This window comes from Eupeodes corollae, chromosome 1 (assembly GCF_945859685.1).
Source record: "Eupeodes corollae chromosome 1, idEupCoro1.1, whole genome shotgun sequence".
NCBI lineage: Eukaryota > Metazoa > Arthropoda > Insecta > Diptera > Syrphidae > Eupeodes > Eupeodes corollae.
The window spans coordinates 160,163,062-160,182,528 of NC_079147.1; the positions used below are offsets into that span (position 1 = coordinate 160,163,062).

At 35.1% G+C, this 19,467-nt stretch overlaps 2 protein-coding genes across 2 annotated transcripts in view; one reads left to right on the top strand and one right to left on the bottom strand.

The window, feature by feature from the left end:
* Nucleotides 1-527: 527 nt before the first annotated feature.
* LOC129946340 (uncharacterized) lies at nucleotides 528-3,143 on the bottom strand. The gene has a single exon (XM_056056488.1). The coding sequence runs from the start codon at nucleotides 3,141-3,143 to the stop codon at nucleotides 528-530; it is 2,616 nt and encodes an 871-aa protein (XP_055912463.1).
* Nucleotides 3,144-8,124: 4,981 nt separating this feature from the next.
* LOC129953396 (putative cysteine proteinase CG12163) overlaps nucleotides 8,125-19,467 on the top strand; it is a 29,063-nt gene continuing 17,720 nt past the window's right edge. The window contains exons 1-2 of the mRNA XM_056066566.1: nucleotides 8,125-8,409; nucleotides 16,857-17,675. Coding sequence (XP_055922541.1) covers nucleotides 8,341-8,409; nucleotides 16,857-17,675 — 888 coding nt within the window. The 5' untranslated portion in view covers nucleotides 8,125-8,340. The remainder of the gene's footprint in view (nucleotides 8,410-16,856; nucleotides 17,676-19,467) is intronic.

Here is a 19,467-nt window from a genome sequence, read left to right on the forward strand (position 1 = left end):
ATATATTATGCCAAAATGATTGTAATAATTTGCGGAGCTAAACAATTTTTGGTGTTACCGCGATGATGGTTAGACAGCAAAAAGACAGAGTGAATGAGCTATCAAGTTCAGTATGTATCCAAATTGTAAGTATATGCATTGTACATTGGCAAAAGAAATGAGAGCAAAAATCTGCATTGGCCGTTACAAGAAATTAGTGAATACAATTAAACAAAAAATTTTAAATGAAATATATAATAGACTAGGGTGAGTTGTTGATGTTGGGCTTTTAAGCTTCTCTGCAGCACATTTCAGAACATTCAGCCCCCCCTGGAAGACTCCGGTCTTTCAGTGATAGGAAGTGGAGCTATCTTAGATATTGGACGAGTGTAGTTGCCAAAATTCGTGTGAACAGTGACGACTCTGACTTCACCATCATTTCCAGGATGTATTTGTGAGATACGACCAATAATCCATTTGGAGGGTGGCAGGTATGGCTCTTTGAGAAGAACGATATCGTTAACTTGAAGATTCAATTTAAGTTTTTGCTACTTTGGTCTATGTTGAAGGGATGTCAGATATTCCTGATGCCATCGCTTCCAGAAGCCTTGGAGTAAAGTCTGTAAAGCAAACCTATTAGTTTTAATACAATTATTTGAAATATATGATTGAGGAACTGCAACATATTGTTCCCCAATCATAAAATGTGATGGACTCAATGCAGTTGGTTCACTATCTGATACATGCCACATGGGACGCGAATTCAGAAGAGCTTCGATTTTTGCTAGTAACGTGTACATCTCACCAATAACACGTTTGATGTGGGTCTTGACAGATTTTACACCTGCCTCCCATAAGCCTCCAAAATGTGGGGCTGCAGGAGGTATAAATTTCCAGCTTATGCCATCCTTTGACAGGTGATTAGCTACAATGGTGTTATGGTGTTGACTTCGAAGTTGATTGTACATTTCATCCAGAGTTCGTTTTGCGCCGTGGAAGTTCGTACCATTATCGCTCCAAATTTCGCTGGGTTTACCGCGACGCGCAACAAATCGGTCTAAGGCTAACAAAAAGGCATTTGTCGAGAGGTCTCCTACTAGTTCGAGATGGATTCCCTTCGTAACAAAACAAACGAATAATGCTATGTACGATTTAACCAATTTAGCATTTCGTAATCGAGATGAACGCAACGTAATCGGACCGGCGTAGTCACATCCAACTTTACTAAATGGTCGTGAATAAATAACGCGATCAAATGGGAGATTGCCCATTAGTTGCTGCGAAGTTGTAACGCGTTGACGGAAACAAACGATACATTTGTGTACAATTTTACGGATCAGATTTCTACACCCAAGAATATAAAAGTTCGCTTTTACTAAAGAAAAGGTTAATGTTACTCCCGAATGCAAATATTGGTTATGTTTATAAGTTACTATAAGAGTTGAAATGGGATGAGCTTTGCACAAAATTACAGGGTGTTTTTGGTCATAGCTTAAAGTTGACTCTTGAATACGACCTCCAACGCGAAGCACTCCAAAAGCATCGAGAAAAGGGCTTAACGACACAAGTTTATTTCTCTTTGATAAAGGCTTATTTCTCTTGAAAAGACCGATTTTGAACGAAAACAACGAATACTGCGCCTTTTTTATAATAACAATTTTAGCATGTAAAAGTTCTTTTGTAGACAAAGGTCCAACAGTTCGATATTTTTTGTCTCGTACATAGTTACGTAAAAACCGGCGCACATATGCAACTACACGAATAATTTTATTCCAGTTAGATACATTTTTAATCAATGTATCTACAATAACTGGATCCATAATATTGTCTGTTTCTAAATAACATACAAATACCTTTGTCTTGCCTCCAGGTAATTTTCTCTCTTCTAGCTCTTCTTTTGAAAATTCTTCCGGAACGGGAGGTGATTTAGGCCAAAAATGTCTGTCCAAGTTTAACCAATGAGGTTCCTTCCACCACATCTCATTTGAACACAAATGCGATGGTGAAATACCACGAGAAGCAATATCTGCCGGGTTGCTGGCCGAGCGTACGTGATTCCACATCTTACGAGGTAATGAAGACAAAACCTCCGAGGTTCGATTGCCAATGAATACCGACCATCTTTTTGGTACTGCTGACAACCAATGGAGAACTATAGATGAATCCGTCCAAGCAAAGATTTTAGATTCTTTCTCCTGTAAAGAAATCTGAATTTTATTTATTAGACGGGTTAAAAGAAGAGCTCCACAGAGTTCAAGTCTGGGAAGCGAAAATATTTTGATGGGTGCTACTTTAGTTTTAGCTGCTACCAAAGAAACCGATACACTTTCATCTGGATTAACACTTCTGCAATAAACGACGGCTGCATAGGCGTCTAAAGAAGCATCGCAGAAGCCATGTAGTTCATAATTGTTTTTGTCCGACCACATTACTCTAGGGATACTTAAATTTTCAAGTTGATGAAGATCTTGATGAATTAATGTCCAACGATCGACCAGATGCTCTGGAACTACTTCGTCCCAAGATAACTTTTCTTTCCAGAGGTTCTGCATTATTATTTTCACACCAACAACAACTGGGGCCAAAAATCCGATTGGGTCAAAAATTCTAGATGCTTCCGAAAGTATTCGACGTTTAGTGACAGTTTCCAAGCGAACCTTATAGGAAAAACAGTCTCTCGATGGACACCATTGCAATCCTAATAATTTAACTGAACTCGATTCCTCAAAATCCACTGGAGACAGCTCTCTTTGTTCCTCTGGTATTGACAAAAGCAAAGGCCAGCAGTTGGTTGTCCATTTTCTGAGATGGAAGCCAGCAGATTCTAATAATTCGACTAGATCAGCTTGCAGCTTGATCACCTCATCGATAGAATCTGCCCCGGTCATTACGTCATCTACGTAAAAATCGTTGAGGATAATCGACGAAGCAACAGGATGTGAAAGAGCGGATTTAAGTGCTACCTGTTGGAGGGAGCGAACTGCTAAAAAAGGTGCTGAAGTCGTGCCATAAGTGACTGTAAGAAGGCGATAATGTTTGACTGGACCTTCAGGTGATTCCCGCCATAATATCCTTTGAAAATCAGAATGCTTACCCATATCTGACGATACATTTTCTCTATATCTCCCGATATTGTGTATTTGTGTCGTCGAAATCTTAGACATATCGAAAATATATCACGCTGAATTGTAGGACCTACGAGAAGACATTCGTTTAACGACATACTACTGTAACTTTTGGCTGAACCGTCAAAAACCACCCTTATTTTAATTGTGCTACTATCGCTCTTAAATACAGCATGATGGGGTAAGTAGTAACACCTGTTGTTAACAACTGCAATCTCATTCGGTGGCACCTATTTCATGTGTCCTAATTCCAAGTATTCGTTCATAAACTTTGAATATTGACTTTTTAAATCAGGATTCGATGCGAATTTTCTTTCAATTGACTGCAGACGATTGAAAGCAATTGAAAAAGAGTTTCCAAAAAAAGTCCTTTGATTGGGCTTGAAAGGCAATTCCACCATAAATTTCCCATCAGAATGACGAATGTGAGTATTCACAAAACTATCTTCAGCTTGTTGTTCTTCTAAAGAAAGAACAGGTACATTAGAAACTTCTTCTAATCTCCAAAATCTCTCGATGTCAAAGTCTTGGCTGAAATCTAACTGAGTAGAGAATGTTACAAGTCCAGAAGTATTCTGATTAAATTGACCAACTACAACCCAACCAAAAATAGTAGGAATCCTTTCCGGTACTTGATGCTCTGCTGGGGTTGCAGGGCCAGTTATGATGCTGAACACCTTATCTGCACCAATCAAAATATCAATTTCACCAGGCTCTTTGAAAGTTGGATCTGCTAGATCGAATGATAGACGACTTGAATCAATGTTAACTATGGAACACGAAAGTATAATACAGAAGTAAGTTTTGAGATTATGAAACAATCAACTTCAACGAAACTAGAGTTAAATCGAGAGTGAAGATTGGCGGTAACTAAACCATTAGTTACACCAGCTGAAGTTGATGCAATTCCAGATATTGGAATTCGAGATCGTTTGCGTTTAAGGCCCAGGCGTTGAACAGCATGTTCGGTTATAAACGAAACCTGAGAACCTGTATCGAGCAAAAGGCGTATGGTTTGAAAAAATCCCTGGCTATCTTGAATCTTAACAATTGCTGTGGGAAGAATTGTATGAGACGGACGAGAAGATTCAAGCGAATGATTGGAAACAATCGGAGGATTTGGAAGAGATGTTGTATTATTACGTTGAAGGTCATTAGAAGAAGAATGTTCAGTTGCTGGATTGTGTGTAGGATGAACCAGTGAGTGATGACGCGCCTTGCATGTTTTACACCGAAAGTTTGACCGACATTTATACGAACCATGACCTTGACGGAGACAGTTAAAACAAATTGAATGTTTTTTGACAAACTCACGACGAGAAACGACATCGAGACTAATGAAATCCGTACATTGAGGTAAGATGTGACCACCATGACATTTAGGGCAGTTTTGTGTTGATTCCACTAAATGTGACCGAACTGGTGTAATGGTTTTCTTTCTTGTTGTGGTTAGTGAAGTACACGCCTCTAAATTACTACACCTAGTCTGTTAGAAGGTCAAAAACTGATCTATTGTAGCGTCTTTTTGTGCTCCCAAGTTATCAGCCCACGCCTGTCGTGTGTCTGGATCGACCTTTTGCAATAGCAAATATATTAGCCACGGATCGCGATTATTAGATTCTAATGCATTTAACCCTCGGATGATTTCATCTGCACCATCTGTTATCTTACGGAGTACCTGAATGTTTTCAGAATTAGACGAAGGTAACGAAAGAAAAGATTCAACAAAGGCCTGAACAATAAGATTCCTTTTTTCGTATCTTGCTTCTAGCCTATCCCATGCCTCAACATAATTTTCTTCCGAACACCGCATGTGTTTAAGTAAACCCGAAGCACCACCGCGCAGAAACGACTTAAGGTATTGAAACTTTTGAGCACCGCTCAAGTTAGTGTTCCGGTCAACAGAACTCAAAAAAAGATCTTTAAACTCAGGCCAGTCTTCATACTTTCCATCAAAAATAGGAATATTAGCTGTAGGCAGCTTAACCGATGATTTTTGTGTCGCGGAGTTTAAAGTTTTTAAAAAAGAAGTCTGTTGATCTGCTAATTTTTCTATTATTGAATCATCAGCACTGTTATTTTGAGAATTAAATTGACGAATTTGATTTGTAAAAATTGAATGTGTTTTTAAATATTTTTCTTCGTATTCTTCAAATTCAAGACCCGGGTCAACAAAGTTTGCATCATCGCAAAACTCACATAATTCATGATTTAGAGACAAGAAATCTAACCAAGCTTGGTGAAGCCTTTCTAACCGAATCTCAAGTTCAGCAAGAGTAATGTCAACTGGCAGCGACTCTGCATACTGTGCTGCACGTGTCAGGGTACCTTTAGCGTAACCACGTTTAACTTTGATCGCATTCATATTTGTTATTTAATTAATTTAGAATAAAGAAATGGCAAGAAATGTTAATATTTTGTCACGTGTTTAATTTCTTCATACATTTTAAGATTCCATCGTGTATTAATCAAATCATTCCTTCATATCACCATCAATTGCCATATGCAACGATTAAGTGCAGCTTTTATAATGATTAATTTAATTGTAGCTCAATTAAAAGTCTTACCACGATCACGTATCACAAATGTAAAAGAAAAAACGAAAAATTGTTTAAGAGATCCGGCTCGAAGGACCATAAAATGAATCGAAATAATAAATGGCAACAAATTTTTCTTATTTAATTGATTCTAATTTATTAAATTTCAATAATGCAAAGTCCAAAATAGTAAATTTAGATATATTATGCCAAAATGATTGTAATAATTTGCGGAGCTAAACAATTTTTGGTGTTACCGCGATGATGGTTAGACAGCAAAAAGACAGAGTGAATGAGCTATCAAGTTCAGTATGTATCCAAATTGTAAGTATATGCATTGTACATTGGCAAAAGAAATGAGAGCAAAAATCTGCATTGGCCGTTACAAGAAATTAGTGAATACAATTAAACAAAAAAATTTAAATGAAATATATAATAGACTAGGGTGAGTTGTTGATGTTTGGCTTTTAAGCTTCTCTGCAGCACATTTCAGAACACTCGAATTATAAATAATCTTCAGATTTCAACAGGTGTATAGAGTTAATAAGGCAGCAGCATTGACCTTTAATGTACAATCCTTTGGAATACCACCCTTTGTTAAACTTGCCGCTTGTTTGCGGTTTTTTTTTCAGAGGGTGGATATGGATACCAAAAAGGTGTCGGTAATGATTACCACGTTGGGCTAGGACAATCCTCTATGAGTGCCGTACTTTCTCAAGTTCTGGATATATTTGAAGGAGAACTTTGTCCACGCTGGATTACTTGGCCAACACTGGATGAGCAATGACAAACAAGCCAATTTTGTTTTTCTAAATACAAGCTGTCGGGCGTTGTTGGATGCGTCGATGGTACTCATGCGAATATAATTCCACCTGAAAACATTTATTTTATAACCGCAAAGGAAGATGCAGTTTAAATGTTTTGCTGGTAAGAAGTCTTTTTAATGACTGGTCTATACAGGTAAGCAACCATCAACTTAGAATACGATTTAAAGATGCTACGCATCCCGGGTTTTGTCACGATTCCTTTATATGGAACGTAAGTGACTTAAGATCCAAAATGAAAAATGATTACATGCAATATAATGATATAAACGCATGGCTGTTAGGTTGTTATTCAAAATTTTAAATATTTAATTAGTTTTATTTTTGCTAGGAGACTCTGGTAACCCCTTGGAGCCATGGATTTTAACTCCATTTAGAACTCCTGAAAATGGTTCCGTAGCGGACAAGTTTAATGAGGCTCATGCACGGTGTCTAAAGAACAGACGGAGCAATCAAAATCGTCAATGTTTGTTCAGTGCTCCATAACATTTGCATTAGCTATCAAAGTGACATACCTCTCGTAAGTGAAGAGCTTTTAAACGAAGTTGAAAATAATCGAGGTTCCGAGTCAAGTTCTAGCTACCTCACTGCAGGACAGCGCATTCGTAACAACATTGCAAAACACACTTTAATTAAAAAAAAAAAAACAATTGAGTTAAAAATGTATATGATCCTTTTTTATATAACTTTTTAATTAATATTATGTTATAAAAGGAAGACTTTTGGTGTCAATATTCGCAGGTTCTGTTTTTAAAAACAATAATAAATAAATACAAAAAAATAAAGTTTAACATAAAATAAAATCATTTCTATAATCATTTTAACGTTGTTGCCTTCCTGTTCGCCGCCAAAATTAAAGTGAACATTTTAGCTGTCAAATGTGTTATATTTCGCCCGAATTGAATGCTCCTGATAAGGGAAATTTTTCGAACATCACTTTTTTTCGGGTGAAACTCAAAGTAATTGAAAAGAAAAAGGAATTTTTTTTCGGGTGGAATCACATTCGGGCGAAACTACCTACTGCGATGGATAGGAAAAGTTTTGCTGCAAAACTCAAAGTGGATATGGATAGTTTTGAAACCATACTTTATTTCCAGCTTGAATTTTCAAAGGGATTTGAGCAGTTATCCTACTAAATATGAGTTTTAATATGTTCAATCCTGCCAAGCCTTCAAATCTCAATTTTGAATGAAGTTCATATAACGAGTTTTGCTTCTCACCTACTCAAATGTTCAAATCGAACATAACTAAACTATTTTTTCTATTACACCTGGCACCACTTTACAATCTGAAGTTGTTGTTGTTTCTTGTTTTTATTTATTGTTGGTTTGTCACTAGTGATGGCTGACCTGTTCAAATTTTGATACTATCGATTCTTTATGAAAAATAATCGATAGTTTTTATTTTCTTATATATGTTCAATGTAAAGAGAAACATACATATATTAATGTTTATTATTTATCTGAGTTTTAATAAAAAAAGTAATTTAACATTTTAGTTTCTGGAAAGTTAACTAACAGGCATAATTCATACAGAACTATAGATACTAAACCATACTATCGAAGTTTAAACGTCACACCGTCCATCACTATCGCAATGTTTCCTACATCATCATCGCCGTCCCGTCGTCGCGTCAGCCGTCAGCCGTCAGTTCAGTTTTCATTTTTCAGTATAAGTTGAGTATACACAAAAACAAATTCAATAAAATCGAACCAAGTGGCGGGGTCGACTTCATTCACTTCACAAAGTTGTTTTATATTTTCACACTTGCAGTTGTGTTTAAGAAGTGGATGTGGATGTTGTATTTTATAAACCAGAATAAATATTAATTGTTCAAAATAATTAAAACAAATTTATATCAAAACCACGAATAAAATGAGGAAACCAAACATTTTATTTATTGGAGCTTTATGCGCCATGATAATTCTGATCAACGCCGAACCTGTAAGTTTGATTTTTGTTTCTTTTTTCTTTCTTAACCATTAATGAATAAACAAAGATTTGTTATATTTGTAAACTAAAATTGATATATTTTACACTAAAGTCGAATAAAAAATAATATTTTAGTTACAAAAGTGACCAAATCTTTGTCTTGATTAAAATCAGACAATAACTGCTTGGAATCTTCATTATGCGTCGCAAAAACTAAACAATGTGCATAAATTAATTAGTTTTTCCTTTTCTATTTGTAAATAAGTTTCACAAGCTAAAATAATAAATTTAAAAACAAAGGCTAAGGCAATTAAAAGAGTATCCAGCGACTCATGTATACAAAAGTTGCTTTGCTCAATACAAAAAATTATGTACATTATAAAATTATCTGTGTACATAAAAGTAACAAAACAAAAATAAAAATGCAAACAAAAGTCATCAGTATGTACTGACCCTGGCTGGGCAGCTGAAATTCTGGGTTTTGCAAAGATAAGAAATATATTGAGAAAAATACAAAATCAATCAATGCCACAAGAGGGAGAGATAATCTTCACTGGGTATTATTTGAAATAAATGCAAATGAATTTACAAAACTGTCTTGGGTTAGGTAGGTATATGGGTAGATTTTGTGACTAATATCTTTCTTTATTAGATCATACGTTTAGTTTGGTTGTATCATCTCAACAATATTTAATTATTGATTCACTTTCGATAGCTGGGTTTGGTTACAGGTTTGTTTTTTTATTACACAGCAGACTGGCAGGCTGTACACAAAGTTATGACGACAGAAGCGGCCGGAATAACCTAACATATCTTTAAGGAGATAAAATCCATTGAGAAATATCTCTTTTTTTCTTTAACAAAAGGTTCATGTACCGGTTAGAGTCTTTGGAAAAATTTGAAGAAAATAATGCAAACATAATAAGGCGATTTTGAATTAGGTATAGTCAAACAGTCGAAATCTCGTATCTAGTTGTGTGGTTTTCAGCGTGCAGTAAAGTGACTTATAGATACTACACTTGTGTGCGCATTAGTGTCGGTGTATGGAAATGTGAAGACACTGAGCGACAACGCTGTCGAACGTACTGCAAAAGCAATATGTATTTGTATTGCTTTAGCTTAGTACGTACTGCCGTACTGCTAACTTCTTTTTTGTACTGCATTTTCATTTTTGTATTGCTTCTTCAAATTCGTTGTTCTTAAAAGCTTAAATCTAAGTTTTCTCTGGAGGCTTAACAGGTGAAGTTATACAAAATATAAAAGAAGTGTAGAGATTACTACATCGAGTTATGTACGCAAATAAGAAAGTTAATTAAGTTCCAAGATAAGGTTTCCAAAGAATAAATACCTAGAATTCAAGAATTTGTCGAGGAACTTGATGATGAATGAAGGGCTCTTTACATAAAAGTATAAATAGTATAGATTTGAAATTCGAAGAATTGTTGTGCTATCTATAATTTAAAGAACATATTTAATGCTACAATGTTTCCCCTTTTAAAAAACATTTCTTGGGTCCAATGGCGGATCCAGGGGGGCGGGAAGTAGGGGTCATGACCCCCCCCGGGAGATAATTTGTTTGCTTTTTCGTAGGAATTCCCTTCAATTCAAAACTAATCGTATTGCGTTAATCAATATGACCTCCATTATATTTTGAATTATTTATTTTTTGTATATAAAAACAACATTTGTATTTTACTTCCTTAAACTTTGTTGCTAAAAGTACAATTTTAATTGAAGATTGGACCAAGAACATAATATGAATCGGATATTCAGCCCTATTCCAAAACCATAGCACAAATTCATCAACTTTTGACCAATTGACGATTCAGGGGGGGGGGTCATATGAGCTTAAACAGTTAAGTTGTATAAGTAAAGATTTCATTTGAAGATTTATTAGTAATTTAACGGCATTCACCAAAAAATGGTTTGCTGTCAAAAACAACTCAAATTTTGATTTTCGTTCAATTTAGAATTTGAAAAAAACTTTAGTCATGCTTTAAATTATTTCATAAAAATTGTTTTTAAGAAAAAGAGCAAATATTCCGGTTCTTAAGAAGAAACCTTAAAAAAGAGATCATCAATTTTATATTAAGTTGCATTGGAATTCCTTAAACTAGCCTTCAATTTTATTATTACATTTTTTTGACACACTTAAATAGTGATTATTGAAGTGAGTTTTATTGTGACATATAGGAACTATGTATATAGCAAGTTTTACATTAGTAAACAATTTCAAACTAGAGTTTTTAATCAAATTTGACATTACGAAAAAAGTGGATACCCCGATTCCTTCCGTCTGTCTGTCTTTCCTATCCCCTACAGTCCAAACAATTGTGCTGATTTTCAGCCGATTAGTGTAAGGCATTTTTTTATTTAAGCTCTTTATTAAGTGCTTATACCAAAATTATTTTTAAGACAAAATTTAAAATGATTTTCGAAAAAAATAGGTTAATCTTGATTTTTTGACAAATGAAATGTCATTTAAATTTTTGAGAAAAACTTATCTTGCAGGTACATTTTTAAATCTTAAAATATAGGAAATATTTTTAAACAGACTTTTTGGAAGAAATTATCAATTTCTAGCGACCCATCGTGCATTTCATTTCTTTCAAAATTGATTTTCTGTTGAATACAAAAGAGCTTAAAAAAATAAATAAATCTACTTTTGAAGTGAATTTGCTTTGAATGCTCTAGAACTGAGATTATACGAGTGAGCATATTGATAGTATAATAGTAATAAGAGACTCCCGGAAATTGAGTTCGAAAAAACTACGTCAAAAAAAGCCCGACGATTTTACATATCAGATCCTCCCTCATTTTATAGAAATGAAAACAAGAAATGTGTTTTGTTTTTGGAAAAAAGCAACGATTCAAAACAATTTCCTACATTTCTCCACGAAATGCACCAAAAACTCTCTAAGCTATTGTATTTTAGCTCTTGAATATGGCATATTTAGAAAACTTTTGGAATCGTGATATGAGTCATCCAAATTAAATAGTTAGACCATACCTCTTGCTGGACAACAGTGTTCTAAATAATTTGATAACTAAAGTTGTCTTTTCAGAAATTATTAAATGTTGTTAGCATCCTTTACAAACCATTAAAGAATATTTTTAAGCGGTGAGTAAAAATTCAAGTGCGTGACCCCCCCTGATGAAAAGTCTTGATCCGCCCTTGGTTGGGTCCATTTTATGAATTCCGCATAGCAGTGAAAGTGCATAGCGCAAGTAGCTTTGATAAAAGATAAAAAAGAAACTTTATTGACATCCACAGTTAATTCAATTTTAATGGCAAAGGATTTGATAAGGCATAGCAACGCTACGTATTTAAAGTGTTTAAAAATTCACAAATATGAATTGAAATTAACTGCGATATTTTTATTATAGGTATATAAATAATATATGTATGTATCTATGCTTATTTTTTTTTTTAAAATAAAGAAAAATTAAATTGAATTTAAAAAAAATGTATGCGTATTACTTTTGCCCAATAATTAGCAATTTTTTTTGGAATGTACTGCTTTGGACTTTTCCAAAACGACAGCACTGCTGAGCGAGTGAAATTAAAAATTGTTGATTCTTGATTGATGTGTCATGATTGGCCACTAAAGAATACACTCCGCTTTAACTGAATAGTACACATAAACATTAAAAAAAAAATACTTTGTACCATTTTTCCAATTGTTGCGGTCTTTTGTGACATCTGTTGATACATACTACTCTCTTAAGATGTTAAGAAAGAAATATCAAAAAGAAATAATATCCAAATAAGACTACGAGACTTGTGGGCCTATCATGTGAGACAACTAAGAACAAAGTTTTGAGTTGTAATCCGGCAATCGGTATTACCGATCACAACTAGTTGACTGTCACAAGTTAACCAGTAGCCAACTAAAAAATGGTTCACTTTTTAAGTGATTAGATTAGATAGATTTGTATTGTTTACATTGTTTACAAAAATCAAAAAAGCATGGCATTCTGCCGTCTGCTTGATTGACAAAACATAAATTGGAAACTTATTTTTTATGAAATATAATTTATAAATAAACGAAGTAGTTACATGATTTAAAAAGTTTTTTTTTTTGTTGAATAGTTTACTATTGAAATTAAATATTATCTTCAGAAACTCTCATTAACAATTTTCCCCTGATGTCTTTAAGAATTGGACATTTACCCATGAAGTGAAATACATCTTCTCTCACTTGTAGATTACATAAGGAGCATAATATTGGTAAATCCTCTTTATGTGGAATTAAGTTAAGAGGTACGAGTTCACCACGCAGATTTACCATCATCGAAATCTCATCTACGCTGTATTCATCCCGGAAATAGTTCTTCGCCTCCAAATTGTGATTGAGTTGACTGTAAATTGCCCTTTGCAGAGACCCAGTTACTTCATTAAGGCATTTTCTCCATAACATATCATCCACTTTTGCAATTAGGTGGTACAGTGAATTTGTCCATTGATTGAAATCAAAGTTATCTATGTTAAAGTCCATGTCACTCTCCCTTGCAAGTTTCATCCATTGTGCATTACATCCCGAATAGTTTACCTCTCTCGAATAATTTGAAGTGCCACTATCTTCGGTAACCGGTAATTATCCATATTCATGATTTTGAGCACATAATCAATCTGTATTCGAAGTGTTCGTACAAAGAGTGGCTGCAGCCCAGTTTCCAACATAACTATATAGTTCAGCGTATTTGGTGGCAGCTGGAAGATCCTTTTAACGTAGAAGCGTAACAATTTTGCCACATCTTCATATTGCTTCGCTCCCCACACTCGAGCTGTATAGAATAAGATTGATTCGGCTACTGCCTTAAAAACAGTGTAATTCCTGCTGTGTGCGATATTTCTGTTTGAGAAACACCTACTCCAAGGTATTTGAACTCTTTGACAATCTCTATATTATCACCATTGTAGTTCCATTTTTCATTAATGCAGTTTCTACCTCCTCCGTTCTTGAAAATCATGATCTTGGACTTTTCCATGTTTACTATTAGGTTCCATATTTTACAGTACTCAAAAATCGCGCGTTCGATACCAGCAGATTAGAAATCGACTAATTCTTCGATAAATAGAGCGAATTGGCTTGGACTCATCGAACAAGCTTGAATAACGCCTGATTCAGTTCTAAACCAATCCCACCTTTCTACACCATTTAAAACTGTTGCATTAGTATCCATGTACAGGCTTTGCAGGACTCTTCCAAACTTTAACGACATTCCCATACCAAAGAGCTTGCCTATGTGTATAACTTCTTCCTTCTTCTTATAAATGAATCCGCAATGCTTTTCAGAACAAAGATATGATTGGTTGTTGAGTAACCGGATCTAAAGTCTGCCTGAGATTCTTTCAATAGCCGAATCTAAAGTCTATCTGAGATTCTTTCAATAGCTTATTTTCTTCAATCTATTTACTGAGCCGTGTTTGCAGAACAGCTGTAAATATTTTATAACACGAATTGAAAAAAGATATTCTTCGATAGTTCGACATCTAAGACCAGCTTCCTTTTTTGTGGATCGTGATCAATCAATTAATTGATTCTCTAAATTCTTAAGGAATCATACCTGTTTTCAACACCTCGTTTAAACTGCAGTAAGCTTACTTATTAATTCAACGGTTCCATACTTAAAAAATACCCCTGGTAACCCATTGGAGAATTTTCGGGAAAACCTTGAGGCCAAACCCTAAAATTATCAGATGGATGTATTCGGCAATAATTAGACCAATACTAACCTATGGTAATTTGGTATGGTGGAAGCTTTACAAAAGAGCACGAACCTGAAAACTTTGACAAAAATTAAAAGACTTGCGTGCACTGGCATTACGGCAGCAATGAGATCCACTCCAACTGGGGGACTGGAAGTTATACTCAATCTAATTTCACTAGACCTCCTTGTTCAAGAATCTGCGGCCAAAAATGCCCTGAGACTTATTCAAACTAAAGTCTGGATAAACAGTTCCATAGGATATGCCCGGATCCTTCATAAAGTTATGGGTCATAGTACTATAACAGACTAAAATACCCGAACTTGATTTTCATATTCCAGGCTGCCATCCCAAGAAGAGAGGAATGGATAGAAAATATACTATATTCCAGTGAGTCGTCAATAGCTATTTATACTGTACTATACTATACTAAAATGAACACTGGTGTAGGGGCAGCCTTCTATTCAGAATCTCTCAAGTTAACCGCCTTGCTTAGGCTTCCAAACTACAGTAGCGTCTTCCAAGCGGAGGTCCTGGCAGTGACAACAGCTGCTAAAAAGGTATCAATTATGTCGATACCGCGAGCTGATATCACCTTTTACATTGGAATCTGCTGGGTCCCAGGCCACAACGATACACTAGGCAACGAGAAAGCCGATGATTTAGCAGGCTCAGATAGTTAGCATCCCTACCTGTTGTTTAAAACAGGAAATCTAAAAAAGAATAACTATCAAGGCCGATGAAAGGTGTAACATTATTGACACCTGCGGCTCTGCAAGAAAGATCTGGCCCTGTTTTAACAAACAAAGAACGGGTAATTATGCAGCTACACAAGGTATCACTTCGATCTCTTGTAAGCATAATCACCGGACATGAAGGTGTATAAAAAAGATGAGAATCAGTTCAGATGATCTATGCAGAAGATGACGAGGAGTTGCATGAAGAGACTCCGCACTTTCTGTGTCACTGTCCCGCACTCTCCCATCAAGGGAAGAAACTACTTGGCAACTATTTCTTCGGGGATTTAAAAGAACTCTCTAGTACGCCAGGTACTAACATTCTGAACTTCGTCAAAGCCTCTAAATAGCTTGACGAACTGCACACATAGGTTTTTCTTATTAGCTTGAGTAGCAATACTCACGGGTGTCAAAATAGATCTGTATTTCTCAAAGTGTGACGGTAAAGACATCAACTGTCAGCCCCTCAACCTAACCTAACCTTTTCCTTTTTTGAGTCCGAATTCCTCGTCCCTTTTAATTTTAGCTCTAATAAAATCAAAATTGTTAGTTCTTGTACATTAAAGTACCCGTGTTTTGTTGGGAAATCTATCCATAGTAAAATAAATCCTACTACACGAATAACAAAAACAATATCCATAGTGAGAATAACACCGATAAAAGTTAAAGTAGAATCTCACTATGGATAGGTTTTTGACATTTATACGATCCTCGAATGGATCTTACGTGATTTCGTTCTCAAATGTTGGTACGATTGGTTGTGTTCGTTGAGTAGTTCTGCATTTGGAATCATGTGTGTTTCTCATTGCGGAAAAAACAAATCTATTACTGTTGATATTATTTAGTTTTGTTAGTGAAAATGGACTAACTGGACTTATTTTGCAAGAAAAAAACAATAGAAAAGAGATTTATGTTTTGCTATGTTTCCAAAAAAGGTTTATCTCAGTTTAGAATAGATAAATCTCAACTCGATTCAGGTATATAAAGAATTGAATCGAGCTTCAAGCTCGCTTCAACACCACATGTTAATGTAGTAGTTTACGAACAAACCCCTTTTTTGAAGTTTTTTATTATTATTTTGACAGATCTTCTTTCAGTTGTACCAATTTTTAATACAAAAATCTGGCCACTACCGATCGTTTTTCTGGGAATATCTCACTTTACTATATATGAAATGCGAATAAAACGCACGTAGTGCTTTTATGTGGGCCTTAGAGCCAACATGAATTAATGTTGAAACCCGAAACAAAAATGTTAAGTTAAGTTATAGCTTTTATTAAGCCGAATAAATAAAATAAAATATCCATACATTTTCTTGGAGAAATTGCATTTCAAAAATCTATTACATCATGTTACCGATGCAACTAATAAAATTAACTCTTATCTTTTTTATTTAAAAATATTTTTCCATATATATTCCATGTTTTCAAGACAAAGAATTGATATCAGTGCTCTGGAAATAATATTTAACTTAAACACACCCTTAGTTCTATGTATCTTGTCCACTTTCCAAGGTTGTTCACTTAGTTGTGGGGCGCTATTGTTTACACCTAAAAACGGTCAAGCCAAAACAACAAAAGGATCGATTAAATCGGAAGAATTATTGACTATGATAACAGAACACGTAACTCATTGTTATACTTTTTTTTGCTCTTAAGTTCAAAGTCTAAAACAAGACCTAGACCTATTTAATTTTTTAAGTGTATAGAATTTATCAGTTCAAAATCACATTATTGCAATTATTTGGAATTTTGCATTTATTTAGTTTATATTGCAGTTTCTAATCTCTTATATATGTTTTTAACTCTGGTGTTGGAATTGTATCAAATATTCACCAAATTTGCACAACAAGCATTAACATATAGCACCTCATTTAGCTAACACTCACATTCTTAAACCCTGGATCGGTCATGCCAAGCACCAAACAAGTCATGTTTCAAAACAAAACAAAACCAAAACAAAAAATTTAACACAAATCTATATGTAAAACCCATATGCATCCTTTGTAGAATGAAGAACGAACCGATAATGTTGAAGAACCAGCAGTCCAGAAAATTCACGTCTTACAGCCTGGCGAGAAAGAGTACCTTTCTCCGAATCTGATTGGAGTTCAAAATATCGCAATAACAAATATTCCAGTTACATTGAACTTTATTAACATAATCGATGCATACAGAGAAGTAGTGGATGGGGTTCGATATGAAGTCGTTTTGAATGCTGTCAATACAACAGACAACAACACCGAAATAGTATGTCGTATAGTGGTGCTCGAGAAACCATGGCTAACAACTTTATGGGGTGATAAAGTTCGCCTACTCAAGGAATCAAATTGCACCAACGAAGAACTACAACCTGATTCCTTTCGAGATAGCAAGGCTCTAGAAGAAAAATATGAAACAAATGCAATATTTAGTGGCAATCGAAATGAGTTGACACCAAATGATATGTCCAATTTGGAATCACAAATAATTGGATCTTCCAATAATCCACAACTGACAAAACAGCGTGCTGCTAACCCCCTTCCCTCAACTACCGAATCAATTGTGTCTACAACAGAACATGTGACTGAGTCAATAGAAAATGCGGAACAAACTAATTCCAATCCGATCCAGCTAGAAGCAAACGGTGATGAAGGCAGTAGTGATAAATTGGAACCTGTGGTTTCTTCGTCAAGCGAATCAACTACCACTGAAAAGATACCAGAACTAAATGACAACGAAAAGAAATGGTTAGACGATTTTCTGTCAATTGGAGCTTATAATTTTGAAACTTCTCTTGAGAATAAGAATCTTCAAAACACTAACAGCGAAGCTCAAGAAAGTGATAAGGTAAATAATAATTGCTGTGAAACAACACACGACACACACACACGGTGAAAAGTGAAATATTAGTTTATTTTACACTGAAAGTGAAAGTGTAGACTAAGATTCAGTTTTGTTTTCAAGTGTTACAGTTATCACAAAGCACTTTATGTTATTTGTTTTTTGAAAAAATGTTGATTCCGTTCAATATGCAAGAAATGCACAAATATGGGTCGTAGGATTAGTTGTAGAATGTATTTCAATTGTCTTTTATTTTTGTAACTAACTTTACATTTTCTACTCGTCGAAAGTTGTTGTTTATAGATGAGATTTTTAGATTTGATAACGTTAATTACAATTTTTATAAAGTTTACAAACAAAAAAATATGTCTTGACTGCCATCTGCCTAGTTGGCAAATCATAAAAAAAATAACATACTCAATAATGTATTTAAAAGCTTTCATTTATAATTCTACTTCAATACAGAAGAGTTTCCTGCAGAAATGATATAATTTTTTACCTTCCTACCTATTGTTAAGCAAGAGTATAACTTGATTTTGCGTCAGTATTTCGCTACGAAAAGCATTCCTTCTTATTTTTCAAGAAGTGGACATCTTCCAACAAAGTGCAAAACATTCTCCTTTCCCTTTAAATTGCACAATGAGCATAATAATTGGTAAGTCATCTCTATGCGGTATAAAATTCAGCTGCATAACTTCTTCTCTCAATTTAACCATCATTGAAATTTCGACAATGCTATTATCGTCCCTAAAATAATTCCTCTCTCCCAAGTTGTGATTTAGTTGACAGTAGAGCAGTCTGTTTATAGATCCTGGCGTCATTCAAGTATTTCTCTTATTGTTTTATGTCCACTGCGGAAATGAACTGGTATAATGAAGCTTTTAAATCATCCTGATTATTACACAAAAGGTTAAGTTCCATTCCACATTCGCTTGCCAAATTTATCCAATCATCACACCAACTTGTTTTGGTTAGGTTAGGTTGAGGGGCTGACAGTTGATGTCTTTACCGTCACAATTAGATCAATACATTTCCATTGTGATACCCGTGAGTATTGCTACTCAAGCTATTAAGAAAAACCTATGTGTTCAGTTAGTCGAGCCATTTAGAGGCTTTGACGAAGTTCAGAATGTTCGTACCTGGTGTACTAGAGAGTTCTTGTAAATCCCCGAAGAAATAGTTGCCAAGCAGTTTCTTCCTTTGATGGGAGAGTGCGGGACAGTGACACAGAAAGTGCGGAGTGTGTTCATGCACCTCCTCGTCACCGCATCCTCTGCATAGATCATTTGAAGTGATTCTCATCTTTTTCATATGATAACCTAACAGATTATGTCCGGTGATTATGCTCACAAGAGATTGATTGTTCTTTGTTTGTTAAAACAGGGCCAGATCTTTCTTCTAGTGCCGCAGATGTCAAGAAGGTTCCATCTTTCATCGGCCTTGATAGTTATTCTTTTTGAGATTTCCTGTTTTAAATAACAGGTAGGGGTGCTAACTTGGCTTACGTCAAGCATTGACTCTAATCTTGCTTAATCATCGGCTTTCTCGTTGCCTAGTATATCGCTGTGGCTTGGGACCCAGCAGAGTCTAATGTTGTGCTGGGCGCCAAGAACCTTAAGCTCTGCGGCAGCATGAAACAAGCTTTGATTTTACCTCAGTTGCAGTAATCGCTTTTATTGCCGCTTGGCTATCAATGTAAAAGGTGAATTCAGCTCGTGGTATCTCCATCATTGATACCTGCTGTTGTCACTGCCAGGACCTCCGCTTGGAAGACGCTAATGTAGTTTGAAAGCCTAAG